This window comes from Hippoglossus stenolepis, chromosome 24, assembly GCF_022539355.2.
Source record: "Hippoglossus stenolepis isolate QCI-W04-F060 chromosome 24, HSTE1.2, whole genome shotgun sequence".
Taxonomy (NCBI): domain Eukaryota; kingdom Metazoa; phylum Chordata; class Actinopteri; order Pleuronectiformes; family Pleuronectidae; genus Hippoglossus; species Hippoglossus stenolepis.
This window is the reverse complement of record NC_061506.1, coordinates 2,632,469-2,654,290: the sequence shown is the minus strand read 5'-3', so window position 1 is coordinate 2,654,290 and position 21,822 is coordinate 2,632,469. Positions and strand designations below refer to the sequence as shown.

The 21,822-nt window shown below is 44.1% G+C and overlaps 1 protein-coding gene across 1 annotated transcript; it reads right to left on the bottom strand.

Moving 5' to 3' along the window:
* Positions 1 to 1,320: 1,320 nt before the first annotated feature.
* nalf1a (NALCN channel auxiliary factor 1a) lies at positions 1,321 to 21,038 on the bottom strand. Its single transcript, XM_035149993.2, has 3 exons — positions 19,887 to 21,038; positions 6,639 to 6,810; positions 1,321 to 4,783 (listed from the first exon to the last, which is right to left on the bottom strand). The coding sequence occupies exons 1-3, from the start codon at positions 20,580 to 20,582 to the stop codon at positions 4,485 to 4,487; spliced, it is 1,167 nt and encodes a 388-aa protein (XP_035005884.1). The 5' UTR covers positions 20,583 to 21,038; the 3' UTR covers positions 1,321 to 4,484.
* Positions 21,039 to 21,822: the final 784 nt, after the last annotated feature.

Below are 21,822 nucleotides of genomic sequence, written 5' to 3'. Positions count from 1 at the left end.
CTGTCCAGTATTTGTTTAATCCTGCGAATTCATTCATTATTATTTATGTATTTGTGCCTGATTGGAGGCTGTCAGGAAACTAAAGTAAATATTAGCTCTGCTGCTGGGCTGGAAGGGGGTTCATTGATTTGAGCAAACATTTTAATGAATTAAAAGTTTCATCTGCAAGTTTTAACTGGTTTAAGAAAAGAGTTTAGAGAAAACTAGATTGATTCCACTCTGGAGAAATTAATTTGTTACAGCAGCAGATGGTGAAAAAGGCAATAGAATAAAATGGAGAAAAAAAACCGCAAGAGGATTAGACTTGAGTAAAGGGCAGGGGCACAGGGAGAACGAGGAGAACAGGTTAACAGACTTTCCTTCAAATACCTTTGTCTCTTGTCAAACTGTGACCTCGGGGCTGGAATTTAGTTGTGGAACATGAAGGAACTTGTCGCTGGTCGTCCTGACAGAACCTGATCTCTCACCTATTATCAGCAACTTGTTAAAAAGTCATTTATTTCTGCTTTTCTGAGTCTGATGATGAAAACATTAAGTGATGCAAATGAAAATAAAAGTTGAGCAACGTCAGACTCAAAGATCATTTATAAACATATTGTTTGATAATTACACAACTAAACTACACAAACAAACAACTTCCATTAAATTGTGTGGAGGGACACGACTCGAAGAAGGACCCATCAAAGTTTGGTGCAGATTCAGGATTTTCTTTCTCACTTTGTTTAACATTGCAAGGTTTACGTTTTTTAACATATTTGTTGATTTTTTATAAAAATGTTAAACAGGCTAGAAATTGGGCGAATTTACAAAACTATACATATAATTTATACTGTTGTCAGAAATATGATGCTATACTGCCCTCTGCTGGCCAATATGCGAAACTGGGATGTGTTTGCCTCCAGATGCTTCACAGGCCCCAATCTGTTCAAAATGGAATTCTTCAAATAAGAAAACACAAAAACAGAAGAAAAAACACAACGATAAATACAAAAACACAACGGAAAGTAAGAAAACAAACAAGGAAACAAAAAGTATGACAAATAAGAAAACGACAACAGATGGTAAAACACATTAACGTCTACCTGATGTCGACAGGGATCGTCGCTGATTGGACCACAGCACTAAGGCACATGGAAGCAGCACTTCCTTCCTGTTAGAACGACAGACAGTGCCTTTGTCCAATCAGCGAACAGCAGGTACCGCCCTTTCCCATGTGGTGTTTTTGGATTTGCCGTGTGTTTGGCACTTCAGCGCCACCATAGGGACCAGTTCGATCAAAGACATCAAAGACACCGAGCGTAAAGGAAATACAAACACCAGTAATGTTTAACATAATTTATATTTATTTTTCTTTTGAACAAAATGTTAATAAATGTATTTGTTTAACGTCCAAAAAAGATCATGACTTGTGGGACGCATTTTATAAATAATTTCATCCAAGTCTTTTGTAGAAAAAAAAGAAAGTAAATTAGCAAACTAAAGCATCTCTAGTATGACAATATGACGTATTTTTTTCTCTATATTTGAACCCTTTTCTCAATTCAAGCTTTTTTTTTTTTGTATATTTTTCGTAAGACCTCTTTTTCTCTTCTTTTTAACATCCAACTTAGTCCTACTCATCAACTCACACCACTGCTTTAGACAACAGAAAAATGCGGCAAAAATATCCAAAGAAATCAGACAAAAACCGAGGAGGGAAAAGAAAACACTGAGATTCCAACTGTGGTGGGTGGGGCGTGGGAGAGGGGGCGTGGGGGGCGGATCCCACATCCTCAGGACATATTTACAACAGAAAGGACGAGGGGGTGGGTGGTTTGTGGGGGAGTGAGCAGGTGAGTGTGGGGTGGGGTTCGTCTGCATAGATCCACAGGACTCAGATCGTGAACAGCTAGAGGTGGAAGGGCTGGAGCAGAGTGTGGGTCTGTTACATCCGCTGCTGTCTGCATGGGGGTGGAGCTCTCACCAGTTTGTCGAGGAAAACAAACAAAACAACACAAACTCGTAAGATAAAAAAAAGGGGATGAACTGAAAATCCAGAAAATCCGGCACTGATGCTGTGTGTGTGTGTGACGAGTAAATCAATGGTCATTACTGGAAGTGAGGCGAGGTAAAGTCAAGCTGTTAATGGGGAAGGGAGGAGGCACTAATACCACGTCAATAACCAGGTGAAGTTAAAACTCCAGTCTGTCTGTAACGGAACACGAGAGGCAACCAGGACTAAAAGCCTCTTCATCGCTAAAGCTGCTTTCAGACGAGCACTGAACTCCAGAGATTCTCCAGAGATTCTCCGGAGATTCTCCGGAGTGTGACAACGCAAAAGTCTGATTGTAAAAAGTCCGCAGATAAACCAAGGAGCCACAGCAGGAGATCCTCGTGTTGACGACGTTTCTAACGCAAAAACAAATATCTCAGGATGAAAAAGCGAAGAAGACGCAGAAGACGTGACGAAGATGTCAAGAGAGTTTTTGGTGATAAGACCCGATGCTGGTGTCGTAATTAATACGTTACGTCCGGCCTCCGCTTGCTGCTCCACCCGTCACCTGAATGCGTCTGAGCGGAGAATCTCCCGCTGCGTTGTTCTCGTGTGAAAGACAAACTCCGGAGAAAGTCCTGACCCGATTCTGCGGACGCCCTCCGGAGGTCACGTCTGAAAGCAGCTTAAGTTTGGGATAAATCTTGTTTTCTGTCCCATCTCTCGCTTCCTCATCCTCTCGTGACCTGTCCTCATTGTCAACGTGCACTTTAGCAGCAGCAGCAGCAGCCATGCAGGAAAAAAACACAACAGAACGGGATAGATCAGCCCTTTAAAACTCCTCCCACTCCTCGTGCGCTGACACAGCCCTTTGCCAGTGAGGGACATCGAGAGTCGACAGGTTGATTGATTGACTGATTGGTTCTTGGTCACTTGCACAACTACGACAGTGAAAAGTCGAGACGGCCGCAGCGAAGCGGCCACGAAGCGAACGCTCACACCGACTGTTTCCTGCTCGATATTGCTCCACGGCCACAATCTGCTTCACGGGCCTCATTTATCAAACCAGGCACAGGACGAGTTCTCAATGTGAATATGGAGGATTTAACAAATCTCATCTGTTCACATGTGCACATGAAGGCACTTTGAATACAGACGCCACCAGAAGAACTACTGTGGGCACAGAAATCCCTATGAACGTCCAAGTCGTCTTAATATGTGGAATAGAAGGAAAAAACCATGTGGTTTAAAGTCATATTTAAACAATTAAGAGATAAATGGTTGAAAGTGATAGAAATAAAAACCTGAATGAACTATTTCATGTTGGATCCTGGCAGATAAATGAGGCCCCTGGTATTTTGACTTCATGCATGTCCTCGCAGTCACATGTATGACAACTGTAAATACCCGACCCCGCTGTCTGAGGTAAACCGCTTAACCACCGCTCCACCGCCTGACGACACCACCCTGTAACCACGAGCTGAACCGTCATCTCCCAAACTCGCTCCACGGCCCGACGAGTCAGAGGAGACAGAGTGGACCAGTCTCAGAGCACTTAAGGTCCTAAAACATGGAGGCATGTCACGTCATTGGTTGAAAAAAGGATCTCGTGGGACAAAACCCAAGCTGGACATCGGAGTGAAGAGGAATCACAAAGATCTATTTGTTTTCAGAGCCCCCACGTGAGGAGAGATGAGCTGGTCCTGGCAGAAGCTCCAGCAACATCCCACACAAGGTAGTTCAGGAGATGGAGAAGGAAGTGAAACACAGTTGATATGTAAAAACATTCTGGCACCAAAAAGCAGTAAAAGTGTAAAGGGGGATGATTAGAGCCCGACCGATACCAATATGAGGCAGTAAAAGATTTCAAATACCGATATATCGGCAAAGGAAATGTAACTGAGGCTTGATATTTTACCAATTAACTATAAACTTTGTAATAAATAACTATAAAGAAAAAGAAAACACGACCAAATATGTAGAAGTTGACTTAAGAAAATAAACATATTCTGCTTTGTTTATTCTGTAAAATAAAAGTTTCAATAGTTGCAGAAACATAAAAGCTGATGTAGATATGTCAGATATCTGCAGCTGATGAATCGGTCGGGTTCTAGAAAAGATCTGAGATGCCACACACACACACACACACACAGACCGAAAACAGAGGGAAGGAAGGAAGGGAAGGAAGCGAGGGAAGGAGAGGAGGGACAATATGCTAGAAAACATTTGGATGGAATAGAAACAATGAGCAGGTTTCAAGTGGCAAGAGGTCAGTTCTTTAGGGTGGTTCTCAAACGTCTTGGTTTGTCTATGTCCAGTCCCAGCACCCTTAGCTCCAGTTAAAACCCTCCCACTTCCTGTGGTTGATGGTTCATCTGCGGCAGATCGTAGAGGCATTTCCCACCGCGTCTCGCCAGACGTGTCCCCGGCAGCCATGACACTGTAAAAGCCGTAAAATCCTCTCGAGCGACATCACTCTTTACAAGCTTCGACCTTGATACGACCCCAAGGTTCACTCCTCGTTAGAAGCACTCTCCTCTGGCGAGAAAAAGGCAGCCATGCCCACCAATGTGGAATTATGGGAGGCTGAAATGACGATAACAGTGTGTAGGAGGACGAGGGCCAGCAGGCAGATCTTCAGTCGCCCGCTGCACAGTCTCGGGGAGGCGGCGGAGGTGACCGAGGCCCCCTCGGGCTGACAGGAAGAAGCAGTCCTTTTTAAAGTCCCGCCAGAAGGGCTGTCCATTTTGGAGTCCCATCGGACGTCGCAACACTCTGCGTCGCTGTCTGATGGATGATCTCCCAAGAGTCCTGAGGGACAGAAGACACAGGTTGAATAGAGGATACAGGGTTTAAGACAAGGGTCAAGGTCACGAGGTTCTCTGACGGCTGATACCACAAATCAATGAAGGAGCCAGAAATCTATAAATAAATATATAGTATATTTTCACTTCTTTTCTGTTTGTGTTCAGCTTCTAGATCAGACTAAACTCTAAAAAAACTGCTTCTTTTAATACCAACAATCTAATTTGCAGTTTAATTCCAGCGGACTGACCCTTCTGGACGGATTTAGAGAGAAACCCAGCAGACCTTGGCTCTGCAGGAGCAGACACAGTGACCCACCACTGAACTCAAATTAAAGTCCACGACCACATGGGGGGGAACACATCACTGCAGCGGTTGATGACTCGAGAAGCCTCGACTGGACGTCTTGACACAGTGAACTGAGAGCAGCGGGCGGATGAGAGCAGATCTAGGTCACGCTGATCTGACGTCGATTAAGTTCTACACCGAAAACACATCAGGGTTTTTAAGAATAAGAAGCAAAACTCTTTTTCAAGAACATTAGAGGTCGATCGAAGTGAAGAGGAAACTCTTCTCACGACCGTGTGGTCACGTACACACAACACGACTCCGGTTTCCATTCATCTGAAGTTTATTTCATTCATCGACCAAAGAAAAGGATTTAAATGCAGGATTTAAACACAAGATGTCAAATCTTGAATGAAAAGGAGCAGAAAGAAGAATAATCTTATATAATCTGTTCTCTTCTCTTTCACAAGACGTAAATTAACAAAGCAAATAATTCAATACAATTTTAAATTCCCTCACATCCCTTTATTAGTTCTTGAGTTACAATTTATTTTTAAAGAAGCTCACAAAATGATTTCTCTGCCAGAACAAAACTTAATCAACATATTTCTTTGTATTTCCTATTTGGCTTTAATAGTTTGTTTAAATATAATGTTTGTTTTAGATCCTTTAGTTTCTTTGTTGAGATTCTTCCATCAACTGCTTCCTCTCACTGTGAAGCAACGTTCCATCAATTTGGTTCTGAATCTTTTCAAGATCTCTGTTTCTTTTAAGTTATAATAACTTTTTTCAAGTCTTTTCTGGATGTTGGTGGGCAAAGTTTTCTTAAGAGCTTTATACATCATTTGCAGAATATTGTAATCTACTAGTTCCTGAAATAAAAAAGGATTCTTCCTGTATTTTCTTTCTTCTCTTTCACTAAAAAGTGTTATATGCGAGTACAGTAAAGTTCAGTTACCCAGCATGCCCTTGTTTCGTTCTTCTGCATGTTGAATACAACTTGTTTGTGAGTAACATGCAGCACTATGTGTGGTGTGAGAGAGGATCATCCCACAGGTGGAGCCGGGCGGAGGGAGCATCAGGTTTTTACTTTGCCGGACGGGGGAAACGATTAAAGCAGAAAACCAGGTCGTTCCAAAGAGTTGACACACTTTCTGTTGCCTCAGAATAAATCAGGGGTGAGAAGTAAACACAACCGACATCACCCAGCGCCTGAGAGACGCTTCAAACTGACGCTGCTACGTCGCCTCTTCCTGGGAACGTCGGCACGCAGCCAGCGTCCGGTCCTCTGAGGAGGAGTCCTCGGTGATTACTACAGTATGAACCGCAGTAAATATTGAGAGGCAGGCCAAGTTCAATTCATCAATGCATTGTTAAACTGTCCTGTGGGCCCTGCAGAGCTCACACACACCACTAGATGTCATCAGAAAGCCTTTCCAAACCCCTCCAGGAAGATCCAGACAGTGAGGAAGCACACTGAGGACGAGTTAACACGGAGCCTCCCTTTATAAAACGCTATCCACCAGCAGTAATCACATTAAGAGGGTTTCCTCTGAGGTGTGTGAGTATTAACCTGTGCAGATGAAGCTGGGGCTGCCGCCGTGGATCAGGTCGTCGTTATCCGGCAGAATGAACGGACAGCTCTGCTGGACCTCCAGGCAGTACTGCCGGCACGGCACCTTCTTCTTACACGACTGCTGGGTGGTGGGGAAGTACTGAGCACAGAGCCAGGGCTTATAGGCCGTCTGGGGGAGAGGAGAGTTAGAGAGTAAACCACGACAAATACAATGAGAACATAGACCGGATGGATGTAGAAGATGTAGAATAACTTTGAATACACTTTAACATCAGACTCGGACTGCAAAGAACAAATATTGTTATTGTTGAGTAACCTTCTAATAACTTTCTGTGACCCAGACATGATCATATCTCTTGTTTTCATAATTAATTCAACTTTAAATGTGATTTCATCCTTCATTTACTGTACTGCTCCTCTTTCTGTACCATTAACAACCACTTTCCTGCCACAAGATTAACCTCACAACATATCGTCGTCATTTCTGTGCTGAAACTTCTGTGAAAAATAGAAACCAAGCTGATAATATTCGCCATAAGCTCAAGTATCCTTGACACCATCAGTCACGTGTTGAGTCTGATGTCAACAAGGCTGATGTTGAGGAGTTTTCAGGGTTTTCACTCAAATAAGGAGTTGAAGACTTCATTGTGTGAGCGCTGCCTTGTACAACCCACACAAGGTTACGTTATTGTCGCTGTCAGTCGATGTGTCTCCAGAAACCAGTGCAGCGTGACATCTATTGTCTTGTATTGTCCGTTAATAGCAGGAGCCGCTATGAAGTGATGCTGTGTGTGAAGGGAGTGATGTGACACACTCAGGTAACAGTCATTTACAAATCCATAACTAACTGTTAGCAGCAATTAATAACCAGGTCGCAGAATAATAAATGTTCTTTACACGTGAAGACGTCAACTTGGAAACACGACTATAGATTCAAGAGCTTTTGGTGTATTTGAATGTTTTTTATTTGTTTGTGTCTGGAAGCTGCTTCAGAGTTTGAAAATGAAAAAATAATATCTGGTGCTGCAGGAGTGAGGTTCACAGTCGTCTGTAGCCTGGTTCTCATTTCTGCTCAAGGCTACGTTGCTTGTAAAACACGTTTAAAATCTCTGACCTGTGCATTGTGGGTAACACAGGGACTAAAGTCTGTGCACTGATCAAAACACACATTTCCTCTGAAAGTTTGCTGCACTTTAGTCACAGAAGTTGTGCTTCTCCTGTGCTTTAAACTGTAGAATGAAGCAATTACAGTCTCCAGAGATGTCGTCACAAACACAAAAACCCCACAACAGAGAACACGCTGCACACACAGTTAATTACGCTGTCGTTTTTAACCACAGGGGGACGGGATAGTTAACTGTCATTGTGGTCGGTGAGACGTCGACATGTTTGTTTAAATTACACCCAGAACCTCCACCAGGCTAAAAAGGTGAATCTCCTCCCCCCCTCCTCCCAACAGGCATCTGGTAAACGCAGAGAAATCCCACAGGCGACTGATTTGTTTCCTCTTTAGACCGAGAAAGACAAAGATAACAATCAGGGGCAATTATGATCATTATAAAAATAATCTGATTACAGTGATGGTGATGAGATTCATAGTGATGAAAACAACATGGAGCAGAGTGCTCCTGTATGGGTGTGGTGTATTGTATTACTGTACTGTACGGATTTCCAGGAAATACACTCATCCTTCAGAAACGAAAAAAAAAAGGATCCGTCTCCGTTTGAATTCTTGTTTTCTGTGGATGATCTGTCGTAACAAACATGTTCTTTCAAACCGTGACGACACATCTTTGTATGTTCGAGGGTAATTTGGATAAATCGCACAGAGCTGAGGAGTAAAGTGTCTCCATGCCAAGATGAAAATCACCTTAGATCACAACTGATTACATCTGTTTCAGGTTTTTTGTGTGCGTCCTGTTGTGTTGAATCTACGACGGCTTCCTATCTGCACGTTTTGACTTTAATCTGCCTTTAATTCGCGGTGATTTAGCATAAATTCTTGAGGTAATCCGCCCAGGGGCTGCCACGGCGATCAACAGAGAACCAAAACAATACCATCCGCAGTCAGACAGGAAATCTGGGTCCTCCTGAAGATGTGTGCTGGCAGTTGCCAAGGTAACAGCTTTCTCTGCTTTTCATTAAAGCTCAATGGGTACTGCCCCGCTCTCTGTTGGTTTTCTGTCTGTGTGCACGCTTCCGAGCACGCGTGTGTGAAAGGGGAAGCGTATGAGAACAAATCGAGTTAGTCAGGAAGCAGGCCTGCAGTCTGATCAGTCTAATGTGTGATCAGTGTGAATGGGAACCTGGCACTGAAAGAGCCTCATGCAGCTTAGTCTGAAGCCCAGAGACACAGACAGGAAAGACTACAAGCTGGCGACTGTTTCCAGCAGAGCTTCATGCCTGCAACTCATCGCAGCCCCGGCTCGGCCATTTGGGTTTCAGCCCTTTTCGGTGTCACATCTGTCAACACTTCTTCTGTTTCAAGGATCAAATCGAGGAGAAACTCGGTCCTGATGTTGTGGAAATTTACACTGATGCAAAGGACGTGTTCTGCCAGTCACGTACACATTCATACAGCGCGTCTATGTTCTCAACTTTCCCCATAAACTGCATAAACTGGCAGAAATCGTTACCACTGAACCAGGCAATGAGCAATGCCACTGCCACAGCCATCACGGCTACGAAAAACGTTATTGAAGCGAAGGAATCAGTCTCAGAGAACTTGTATTTTGCATTTGGATCTTAATAGAAACAAACAACTATTTGATAACTACATGAAATGAAGCGATACAAAGATGTTCTCCCTGCGCAGCTTCAGACGGATCCACAGCTCGGCACAGATGGACTCACACCCCCGTGACTTCTGTGTGGATCCCTTTGGTCGCTGCGCTGGTTCACAGGAAGCAGCCGCCTTAGACTGACGGCTCTGTGTGAACGACCAGGGCGCAGGGCTTCCCCTCACCATTCACATGTGACACAGAGAGGACGGTGGGATAATCTCTCAGCTGCCAGACATGGAGGTGTTCACAGAATATTAATCCACAGCCATGAGGAAATGTCAAACATCTAATAACTACAATGACATGAGACAAATTCTCCTTTTACTTTGAGCCGCAACTGGACAAGGAACAAAACAAGAGTTTTAGAATCAGGCCGATCAGCTACAAGATGAATCTCGACCATTCTCAACATTCGGTGGTGAGTCTACCTTGGATGGTAAAAATATGATGGCTGATAATCAAAATCTCTGTTGACAAAATGAAATTAAGCTAAAAGTACAGTGTGAAGTATTTATTACTCATTATGTCAAGTGTGTTTGATTTATTAGCAAAACAACTGTGATAAAATCGCCCTACTTCACAAATGAAGTGCCAAGTTAACAGTAGGCCGACTTATCAAGGGTTTAAGCCCCCGGGTGTGTAACAACTTTAACTCAACACAGCCTGAAGTATCAACACACACTCTAACACACACACACACACACACACACACACACACACACACACAGAGTGGCTATAAAGTGGAATGACAAAGACGGCTATAAAAAGCGTATGAGTCAAGCTGCCGCGAGATCCCAGTTAGAAGCTGAATGACACAGATCATTACCACTCACACAAATCATGGTGTCAGTACAACAGGAAGCAGCGCTCACACTACCTGAGCTATTTTCAGACCTGTTTCTTCCTTTTCATTACAGCCCGGGGAGTTTTTTTTTAGCCCTGTAATGTACTGAGTGTGCAGAAAATATTAGATCCATGATACTGACGACTCTCAAGTTTAGTATTTGGGAAAGACGGTCCAAATATTGAAGGAGCGTTCGTAGGCTGCACAACATAAAAGAAAAGAAACGGCATCAATCTCCACAAAATTTTTACTTTGATGCACTCACAAGTCAAATCTCCGCCACGGGTCACTGACGCAACCCTGGGATAATCTGGCAGGACAGGGGGGGTAAACAGGCGGCTGTATTCCTGCATTGATGTCCGCACTTATTACATGCCATTCCCCGGTGGTGTATTCAGGCGCCCTGCGTGTGCGTCTGGAAAATGACACTCGGAGGCAGAGTGGTCTCATCAAATTAGATGGTTTGCAATTTCAGGGCAACTCTCAGTTCATTCATCTTCCACCAACTGGAAAACTGCAGGTTCAAAACGGGCTGCAGTGGACGACTGTTTATAAAGTCAATTCAAGTTATTGATAAATCCAGATTGAAGGGTTAGGGTTAGTACATTAGTGAATTGTAGATTTTTCAGGTATCTTTACTTGTACTTTTCAAAATAGGTTTTAATCAATTTAACACCGAGACAGAGCTTTACTGGACGATTCCTTGTTGTATTTCTATCAGTGTGTATTACTCACAACAGAAGTAACAGGATCAAGACGAAACAGACAAGCGAGGAAGAGGAAGAGGAAGAGGCACATATGTCAGTAACGACATGGAAGGAAGTCAAGAATCAGCCAATATTATCAACAACAACAAAAGATTCCCCGTCTGCTGACTTATGTAAATTAAGAAAACTTCATTCAACACATCTTACGAGTCTCAGCCGCTAGAAATGACCTTCAGAGGGAAACTTTTTACCTTGAGTACATTTCAGGTTCTGTACTTCTATACTTGTACTTGATTTCCTCTTAACACGAGTATGTGTACTTCTACTTGAATAAAGAATGCGTACTTGTGCCACCTCTGCTCACCACTCTTACATATTAAGCTATAAAGAGTGAAAACGTGTGGATTAAAAGAATAAAATAGTCTTAATCAAAATAGTCTCATGCTAAACTTGCTCTTCTGGCTGCAGCTTCATATTGAAAGTACTTAAATAGCACTGACGTTAAATTAAGGGTTTTCTTTTTCAATAACTTTTCATTACATAACAATAATGTTTAATAAAATGGTTTTAACAGAATACAAAGCACTTATAGAAGGTGATGTTAAACAGGCTATTGTCTGTGGACGACTTCATTATTTGAGCAAAGTGTTTACATTATATATAAAAACACAAAGAGCTGTGACACTTTCTGTGAAACACACACCTGAAGAAGAAGGAAAACAGTAAACAGAGGCCTTGATTAGGGATCCATCAATCGTATTGACAGGCTTCCAGAGGTTTCCAGAAACCATCAACCCTTTAACTGGAAATGCAGCAAGGAGCAGATGGCATTATGGGATGTGGGAGCGCGCGGCCGGACTGACACGATCCAGGAGGTTTTTTTATGACCCGTCTCCTGCGTCAGCCCCTGATACATGCATGGACATGGAGGACTGGTTCAACCTATCAGCACATAAAGATGTAGGCTGCATCCTTTCCCCGAATCGATGTGTTGCAGATTAGTTCTGAGAAAACATGATCATGAATGTGTATGGCAGGATTTGTTTCCAGGCTGGTTCTACGCACAGATTTACTAAACAGGAAGATGTCACAGCTGCCGAGGGAAACAAACCCGCATTAAACCCGATGTGTGGATACGTTTGGTTTCACGCTGAGTCGATTAAAGTCACAGGATCTCTGTTGACTTGTTGATCTGCAGCCTCTCCTCTCATCGGAGCTCAGAGAGGCCGATGAACAGGTCAGCGTAACTTTTAACATGAGGCCGTCACCTCCAGCCACAGCGGCAGCGCTTCAATAAGAGTTTCATGGACCTGCAGAAGCACCTTTTAAAAAAACAGATTGAAAACTAACATCTTACCATCATTGTGTTTTATTTATATTTTCTACTTGACTTGCATTATTTAGTCCCTCAACTTATTTTGCTCTTTTTAATCTCTTGTATTTCCTCTTTTATTTGGTCTCTGTTTTGTTTTTAAACCTTGAATTTACCTTTGTGTATGAAACAAACTTTATAAATAAAACTGCCTTATCTGTTTTTATATAACAGTGCTGAACTAAATGAAGTTAGCTGCCACAGAAACCTGGAACTGAAACATTTCCACTCACAGCAGCTTTGCACCGACCTGTGGAAGACGACGTCTCTCTACTCTACAATTTGCACAGAAACAACGTACAGGATGAATGACGACAACCGTTCTGGCTAAATGCTCAAAATCATTATCGACCAAGTGTTGGCAGGATTGACAGTGAGGGAAAGAGGAGGAGTGATCGGCCTGAGGGGGCAGCGCAATCGGTGTAAAGATTTATTAGTGAACAAGGGAGTGAAAAGGTCAAAGGTCACGGTGTGAATGTTCGTGTGCTACAAACAGGTGAGGAACAATATCAGAGAACATTCACCTCAGTCACTGCATAGAACGCTCGAAACAGGAAGGCAGAACATTTCATTTGTTTATGACACAATACTAAATACAAAATGTGACCAGAACAAGTCTACGTTCATGTCAGCAGCTCTTTAGACTGAGACACAGGCTGCATCCATACTACTATGTTTTAGTTTGAAAACGTGTTGCTGATCTGGAATCTGAGGTAAAGGGGCGACGGACACATGCATTCAACGTTACGTTAAACAACATGGTCTAGATTCATGTGTGCCAGCAGCCAATCACAGAGCCAGGGAAGGACAGTAACACTTGTGGTCATGGAAACCGGGAACCAAGAGCCGCCCGATTGGAATTAATGAGACTAATTCTTTAATTAAACCAATTCTTCCTCCGAAGCATCTTTCCGAAGCCAAGACAACTATCTGCTGACTGAAACATCCCCGACCTTTGACAACCTAATATTCTCTCTTTTCCTTTTTTACTCATCCACAGCTCGTACTTCCCTGGGTCTCCGTCGGTTCACATCGAGTAGAAAGCGTTTGAAGATGATGTAAATCAGCATCTGGAACTTCTGAATGAAAAGCTGTTCATCAATTATGATGATACACATCCAAGTATCCAAGAGGGATGATTTTTAAAAAACTAAAAACATCGTACAATCCTGCAAACCATCAGTTGGAAGCGCAGCCGACTCACACTGTCATACTTATTGCATAGGACAGCAGCATACATCACCACACCATCAATGTAATGGAAGAAAGTGTCGATGTAGCATGTTTTTTATCGGAGGAAACACACGGGCTCGCTCTTATACATAAAACAACTCATGCCCAGTGACAATTCATTTAACGTTGGCCTCAATCATCCTAATGGGCCGAACAGAGCTTAACAGAGACTCAAACACAACCTCTTACCCAGACCACTGTGCTCGTGCAGGCCGGGTTTGAAAAGGCTTTTAAAAGGGGCACCAGAGGCACCTTACAGGGGAATAAGAGGAAGGGGGGATAATCCCATTAGCACCAAGTGGTGGGGAATTTAGATGTGAGCACCTGAAAACAGCACACGGGATATTTGGGCGTCATCACTCTGATATCGGACATCACCAGCTGCGGCTGCCGAGAGAAACCAAACCTCCAGCCGGCTCCAAACAGACATCGTCCACATCAGTCTAACGCACAGTGACAGGGGTTTACATTCACCCTATAGAAAATAATCCATTCAAAAACCTATGCAGACAATAGGACTGTTAGACTAATTGATGTCATGCCCATAAATGAACGGTGGTATTAGTTTGACCCTTTCACAGCGGAGGAGAAGAAAAAACATCCTGCGTTCCAACATCTTCATTTTCTGACATTTATGAGGCTGACGTGATGAATGTTTTCATAATTAAATTTCACTTGTTCCATCATTGCCTTAAAAAGGAGAACACATCGGCAGCTAAATGGAATTCATCTCCGGGGAGGATTTTTTAAAGAAGTCATTATAACACATCTGTGCAGGTCCTTCAGGACTTTAGTGGCTGCATGTGTTCAAACAAAGAGCAGGTTTGAATCTAAAGCCCTGAAAATAAGTTACGTAGCATTAAATACGTTAAAAAAGGTCTTATTCTTCTATATAAATGAATATGAAGTCACGCTCCCTCTGTCCCTCCATCCACTTCCTCCCTGTGAAACTGTTGGCGATGCTACATCCTGGACAGGTCGCCAGACAACCATTCACACCTACTGACTATTTAGAGTCAGAGAAGCCAGAGCACCAAACCCATGCAGACATGGGGAGACATGCAAACACAAAGACCCCACACAAACCAGGATTTGAACCAGGAACCTTGATTTAAATAGGTAGAAATGTATGTGCAAGGATACAGAGACAGATGAAGCGGTCACCTTGATTGGACATGATTTGGTGCCAACATATGTGGACGCTGCAAAACTGATGGGATATATTATATCTTGTCATGTATTTGTGTGCGTTGCTGTTTCATGGTTGAAGGTTGTTACGTTTTTTTCATCTATGCACCTAAATTAAAAATCATGCGTCCTAAATGGAATCGCTCCCGTAAGCTGAGATGATGCTGCTCCGATTCACTTCACCGCTGATTGACAACCCAGCGATATGTCAGAGAAATTACTCCGCATGTCATCTATAATGGAAACGCCACAGAGGTTAAATTAGGCCTATTAATTGGGCAACCCACGTTAACCCCTTCTGCCTGGCGCGGTTTCCCTCCCTCCTGCCGCCTCCTGCACTTATCTCATCTGCTCTCCATGCAGCGCTTCCCTGTTAAAGCAAACATGGAAGCGCCTGCCGTGCTCTTTCCTTCCCTCTCTCCCCGCCTCCTGCCTCATCAGCATGCCGCTCAGGGACCTGCCCATTCATAAAAGAGCTGTCGTGGGGTGGGCCGGGCAAAACCCTCTCCAAGGTCAGCGTTCACAACTGCTGCTGCAGGAAGACACAATGGCGGAAAGCACATGTGAGCGGTTTTCCGTGTGCAACCTGCAATGCACTGCAACAACCTTGGTTCACTCGTGCGCGGCTGCAGTGGCGTCTTTGTGTGAGACGCTTGAGCCCCATGATGCTTTGATGTATACACACAAAACACAGCAACACAAAGAACACAACTGTTAATTTAACATGAGAAAATTATGGATTTCCATGAAAATGTTGTGCCTTCACTGACGAGAGGAAATCCTCACATTGTCCCCTGACGTGATTCATATGATACTGACTGAATATTCAATGATACACATTCAAATCAGAGATAAAATCGAGCAGTACGGCAAAATCTACATAAATAGAATTATATTACGTCACAGTTTATCTTGTGATATCTTTTTACATATAATATACCAAAAAAATATGCTATTAGTGTTTCACATGCAGTTAATGACAGTTAGTAAAGAACAGCTTCTGCATGATAACAGACATTATGGAGGAGATACAGCTGCAGACTCGCTCTTCACTTAACTGAAGTACAAGACTCGTTGTGGGACTGTTACTCACTTAAATTCATTAGTTGATCAACAGAAAGAAAAATACCAAACGTCCACCTTCTCCAAAAGTAATGATTTATAGATTTTTCTTGTTTGTAGCATTTTAAACTGAGTATCCGTGGGTTCAGGGCTGATGATTAGACTAAATATTAGATTTTGAGATGTAACCAATTACGAGTCGGTCTCAGCTGTCAATCATGATGTTAAGCCCTGTTTTAATAGCATCAAACAACCAATTAAAACCAATGTGATTTGATTTGTACTCTGACTTTTTAGTTTGGTCCCGGTGGATTTATAAGTGTTTCAACTTGTTACACGTTTAGATGAGATTTTGTTAAAAAACGACAAACACAGGAATATAACTAAGATGAAGAGTAACCCTGGATTCTTTCTAAACCCTATATCCCCCCTGTAAACACACACAGATTCAAACAGTAACATGATACTTTCTCAGGCTATTTGCCCTATTTTGGTTGGAGGAGCTGCCCACTATCACATGAAGGACGAGCGAGCGCAGCGGGGCTCAGTGCAAATCAATAAGGATCAACCTCTTAGTAATGCGACCACCCGTCCCTCCAGCTGCGCACCACGCAAATGTGTGCGGCCGACAAGGATCTAAGGAGGAAGGACGCTGTGGACACTGTGGACACTGTCCTCCTTTCCACTTGTACACAACCCCGGCTAAGATTAGACATTGAGTTTGACCTGTAGGACGGGGAGACGGATGAGTGTTCACATCATAGTAGTGATGTGGTAGTGAAAGCAGGAGAGAGAGCAGCAGGACGTGTAGTAGAAGTTGGAGCAGACGAGCGAAGACAAGAGACTCAGTGATAACTTGGTCTGAGATGAGACTGAGAGCGACCAGCAGGTTCCCACCAGAGCAACTTAGGAATTTAAGTGAGGGAAAGAAAAATCTGAACTTTCTTAAACTTTCTTCACAAATTGAGTAATTCACACAGAGGTTTACCAATATAAAAATGTTCTCTTCTCTATCACAGCAGAAATAAGCCTGGGATCTTTAGCATATCTGTATCTGTGTTAATGTCAAATTTATACTCTGATTTTACAGAATAAACAATGCAGGAAACATGTGCATAAAATCTGTATCAGTCAGGGTTTACTCTGGCATCGCAGGTACGAAACCCTCCGTGAAATAACGTGATTTCAGTGCTGAGACCACAGGTCTTTGTTGGAAGCAGTTTCACTGCCAATGAGCCTTTGAGAAGCCAAATTTGTTTTGGCTTCATTATTTCCTGTGCAACTATAAGAGCGTCTGACATTTTTGGTGAACACTAAATGCTGGAAAACGCTGGAGCTTTTCAAGCAAGCGAGCGCGTCGGGCCTGGACCTGCTGTCAGGATGAATGGAGGGTTTTCACCATCGGAGGATCCCATTGAGAGGAGCGAGCACCAGCTATGTCCACAGTGTGAAGCTTCACCTGAGGCTACGGGAATCAAAGCACCACCTGTGGACCAAAGAACCCACTCGTGCAACAACAAACACCGCTCTCCATGTCAAATATCCTCACTCGAAATATCCGCTGGCAGACGCCGACTCTAACGGCCTCCCCTGCTGCCACGCATGTTGAAACGAGACGTGTGAGGCAGGGATCTATTTGTTTAATGCGTCCACACTTGCCAGCTCAGTGTACACTGTAATCTTGCCATATTTACAGAGATTACGTATAAATCTGTCTGAGCGGACACACAAGTTGCAGCGCTCGGCTTCTCCGAGGCAGGTAGCCATTAACTCAACAAGAGCTTGACATTATCGCTTGAGTCACGCTGCTCTCTGCTGCAGACCACATAGACGGGACTCGGGAAACCTATAATCAAGTAGGTGCAGGAACAAGGCCGTTGTTAGAGAAATTAGCAGCTTGGCGAAATGACTGTTTTCCCTGGAAATGTCAAACGACAAGGGCCGAGACTGACAACGGACAAAACATGAAATCATGAGCTGGGCTTGAGTTCAGCCGAGGGAAAGAAAGAATGTCACACACGCAGACTTGAGGGATCTTGTCAATGGAGGAGCTTCTGAGAGGAGCTTCTGATCGGCGCTGGCCTCTGTCATTTGCTGCATATTCCAAAGCTGCAATCAATCTTGACTGTGATATAGCTCAGGTCAGGCTTAACCGAATCATTAGTGCAAATACTGCTGATGGGATATAAAGCCTCAAGAGAACTCTCGCTGCAACTAATGATTATTGTCGTTATTGATAAATCTGCACTTATGGATATTCAGTTTGCAGCACGGTCAGACTTTGACAGGCAGGTAATTGATTATCCAAACATGTTTTTGATTGATCAGTTAATCAGATAATCACTTAGATGCTCAGATGTCAAAAATCTTCAGCTATAAAACAGCGACAGTTTCTTTTGTGTTTAAAACACAAGATCCCTTAATGTGCAGCAGTCTCCAGCTCCTCGTCAGTGTTTGTATACAACCATACGAAGGCTGACTAAAAAGATCTGTTGTCTTAGAAGGATTAACACACAATACAGAGAATTAAAGAGAATATTAAGGGAAGTAAATAAATGTTTGATGAATAAACACACACACACACATCTACAAGTTAATGCAGTTATGCTTGTTACAGGGTTTCTGCAGGTTTCAACAAGTGACCTACACTTCCCCATGATGGAAACTTGATCAGTTCTGTGTTGGTCTTGTGTGTAGTTTTATTACATTGTCTAAGTATCTGTACCACTGAGAAAAAACAACAACACAAAGACATTACAAACTATGTATATGCTGCTTCTCTAAAGAAAAGACCTAGAAGTATTAAAGACCTAGTACAATATAATTTAACATACTTTTTAAGAGCTAAAAATCAGATTATTGAATTAAGACTTGTTGCAGAAACCCTGTGTTAAGACTTTGCATTAACTTCCATTCATTGTGCGCAGCCTCAACCAAACTTAACCATGACCAATTCATACCGAACCCTAACCCATGTGACCAGGATGTCAGACCTGACCTTTAGCCTTAGGACCTGGATTTAGTTCACATGAGGTGTCCTGAGAAGGTCAGTGTTTGTACTGGAAAGCTCCTACAAACAACAAACACACACACTAACCTAAACCTAATCTAACTTTAACCTAAACCTAACCTTAACCTAAGCAAAGGCTTAGCCTGATCTTAATACAAGTCTTCACCTTAAAATTAGAATTCAGGGGCCCACAACAACAGGAATAACCTTTACCTAAACGTAACCTGACCATAACAAAAGGTTAACCAGTAATACCTGGACCACACACACACACACACACACAGATTTATGAAGCAGTACTTCCATGTGTTTCTATTTAAACACACTGGGCTCATATCAGTATCAGTCTGATTGGAGTTTTGACGTGAATGTGAACGGAGCCAGGCGGAGTTCAGCACCGCGGACAGCTCCGGAGCTCTCCGCGGTGCTGAACAGCAGCGGGGCTCTCAGGCTCTCTTGCCCCGCTGACGGTGACACGCGAGGCGGGTGAAGACGAGGAGCGAGCCCGGGCCTGGAGCAGAGCAAACACACACAAGCCTTCCGCGACATTAAGCAGGGGAAACCACCTCTTGACTTGAATGAAACGCTCTCGATGTGGAGTGGAGCGGCCATGATGAACACCTGGCGGACTGCGACAACACACACACACACACACACTCACACACACACACACACACAGGCCCCAGAGTTGTGTGCATATGGCAGCCCTCTCCTTCCGGCTCATTAAGACCTCACAGGCTGTAAAAGCTAATTCGGAACGTGTGTAAATGTCTGTGGGTGCCGCACATTGAGGCCTAAACGCGGCGAGGAGATGAATGAACATGAGGCCCGGAGTCTCCTTGAATCTGTCACCCGTCTCCATGGCGACAGAGGATGAGGAGGAGGAGGAGGAGGAGGAGGAGGACCAAAACTGGCATCCACACCCGGGCCCAAATCAACAGATGGCCACCCCCACCCCTCCATCACCAGCACCGGGCAGCAGCGGCAGCAGCAGCAGCAGCAGGCGGCAGCAGCACCCCTCCCCTCTCCCCTCGACTGCAGCCTACCTTGCACTGCTCCATGCACGTCCTCACCGAATATGCCTCCGGCTCGTATTTCTGACTCAGGAGCTCAAAGTCCTCGTATTTCTCCTGGGCGTGCTGGTCGTAGCGCTGGTACGCCTGCACGCACAGGCTGCACCGGGTCGTGTCGCCGTCGCCGAGCACGTCGAGGCTGCAGTTCAGGTTGTCCGGACTCGTCGAGCCGTAGAACAGGTCCAGCAGCGAGTAGGAGTTACAAAAGGAAAGGTACAAATCGCTCATATTTACAGCCGCCCGCGTCCCCTCTTGGTCGGAAAGGCCCCTGCACAGATGGTCGGCGTCCGCGAAAGCGAAGCAGTTCTTAGATAAACTATCCCGGTGGCAAGTTTCGAGGCGCCACAAATGTTTGGTGGAGTTTCCTATAAAAATAGCATCTGGGTTTCCTCTGAGGCTGGGGTGTGCTGAGTGGGTCTGGGGGGAGAGGCGCACGGAGGAGGAGGAGGAGAACTTGTCCCGGGTGCGGGCCAGTTTGGCCTCGGCGCAGAACCACAGGTGATCAGAGAGCAGGATGGTGAGGAACAACAGGGATGCCAAGGACAGTCGCCATCGCTGCGCCCTCTCTGAGTCGGTGAATGGCTTTTGGTTGTCTCGGGGGGGCTCTAGCCAGATTTGGAAGCCGTCGTCATCTTCTTGCTGCCAACACGTCCCAGCACCCCTGGTCATATTTTGGGAACCGGCCACCGTGGGGGCTCCTCTGCCGCAACAGTCATTGACGTGGGGTCCGCTCCGCGTTCGCCTCCCCTCGGGTGTCGGGCGGTGGGTTGTCCCGGCTGGCCTTCGCGATCACCGGTAATTCCCATGAAAAGCAGCGGGGCTCGGATGGGGAATCAGGCGCTGGCGACCACGGGCCGCATCCTCCATGGCTGACCGGTGAAGCCGCTGTCCTCCTCTGCGCGTCGTTTTCACAAACACTCCCCGACGCCTTTACGTTTCCCCCGGCCTCTGTCGTGCGCTGCCCTCCTCCAACATGGCGAAGCGGTTCTCCTGTGGTGTCGGCGGGTGGGCCCGCAGCCTGTGACGGACCTCCTCTCGTCTTCAAGCCCTCACCGTCCTCATATCGACGCCGTTGTCAAGTTGCCACCATGTTCGCCCAGGAACCGTGTGTTCGCAGGAAGCTGTGTCAGGTCGGCGGCAAATAACCCGCTGCGCTTCCGGGGTACGCCTTCACAATAAAGTCCACGGGGAGCCTTTTGCTGCCTCGTGTCAAAACCAGGTTCTGTCTTTATGATCACAAACTATGAGCCTGTTCTCATTATTCATATCTATTCTATCTATATATATATGTAATTATAAATGGGTGTAAATTCACCATAGTATACTTAATAGCTGTACATTATATGTAGTTTAATTATATAAAGATGTAAGTATAAAACTATATATTGGCATAGTAGCACAATATTATAAATATAATGTGAATAAAAGATATATAGAAGTAAGTATATAAATGGGTGACTTTTAAGAGGTAAACATGTGGCATACTAAATAAGCATATACATGCCTATAAGACTGTTATATAGGCAGTTTTGATATATAGTTTGAATATGAGTCTAAATTCACCATAATATACAAATGAATTATATAAAGTACAAATGTACATATATGAATAGGTATAAATTCACAATTGTATACAATATGATGCGGTAATATAAGCATGTCTGAAAGTAAATATAAAGATGGGTGATTTTTCACAATAAGAGATGCTATATGTGATAAAGATAATGTGCAGGAGGACACTAATGTGCACAATTACATTTTCAGTTTAAAAAAGGGGGAATCATTCAAGTTTTGTCTTATGTCTCATGTTGGAAAGTTACATAGTGTGTTTAATTTTGAAGATCACAGCCTCTGACTTCCGTTTTTTTGCTGCTTCCTTCTTCCTCTTGACCAAACCTCTCCGTCTTTG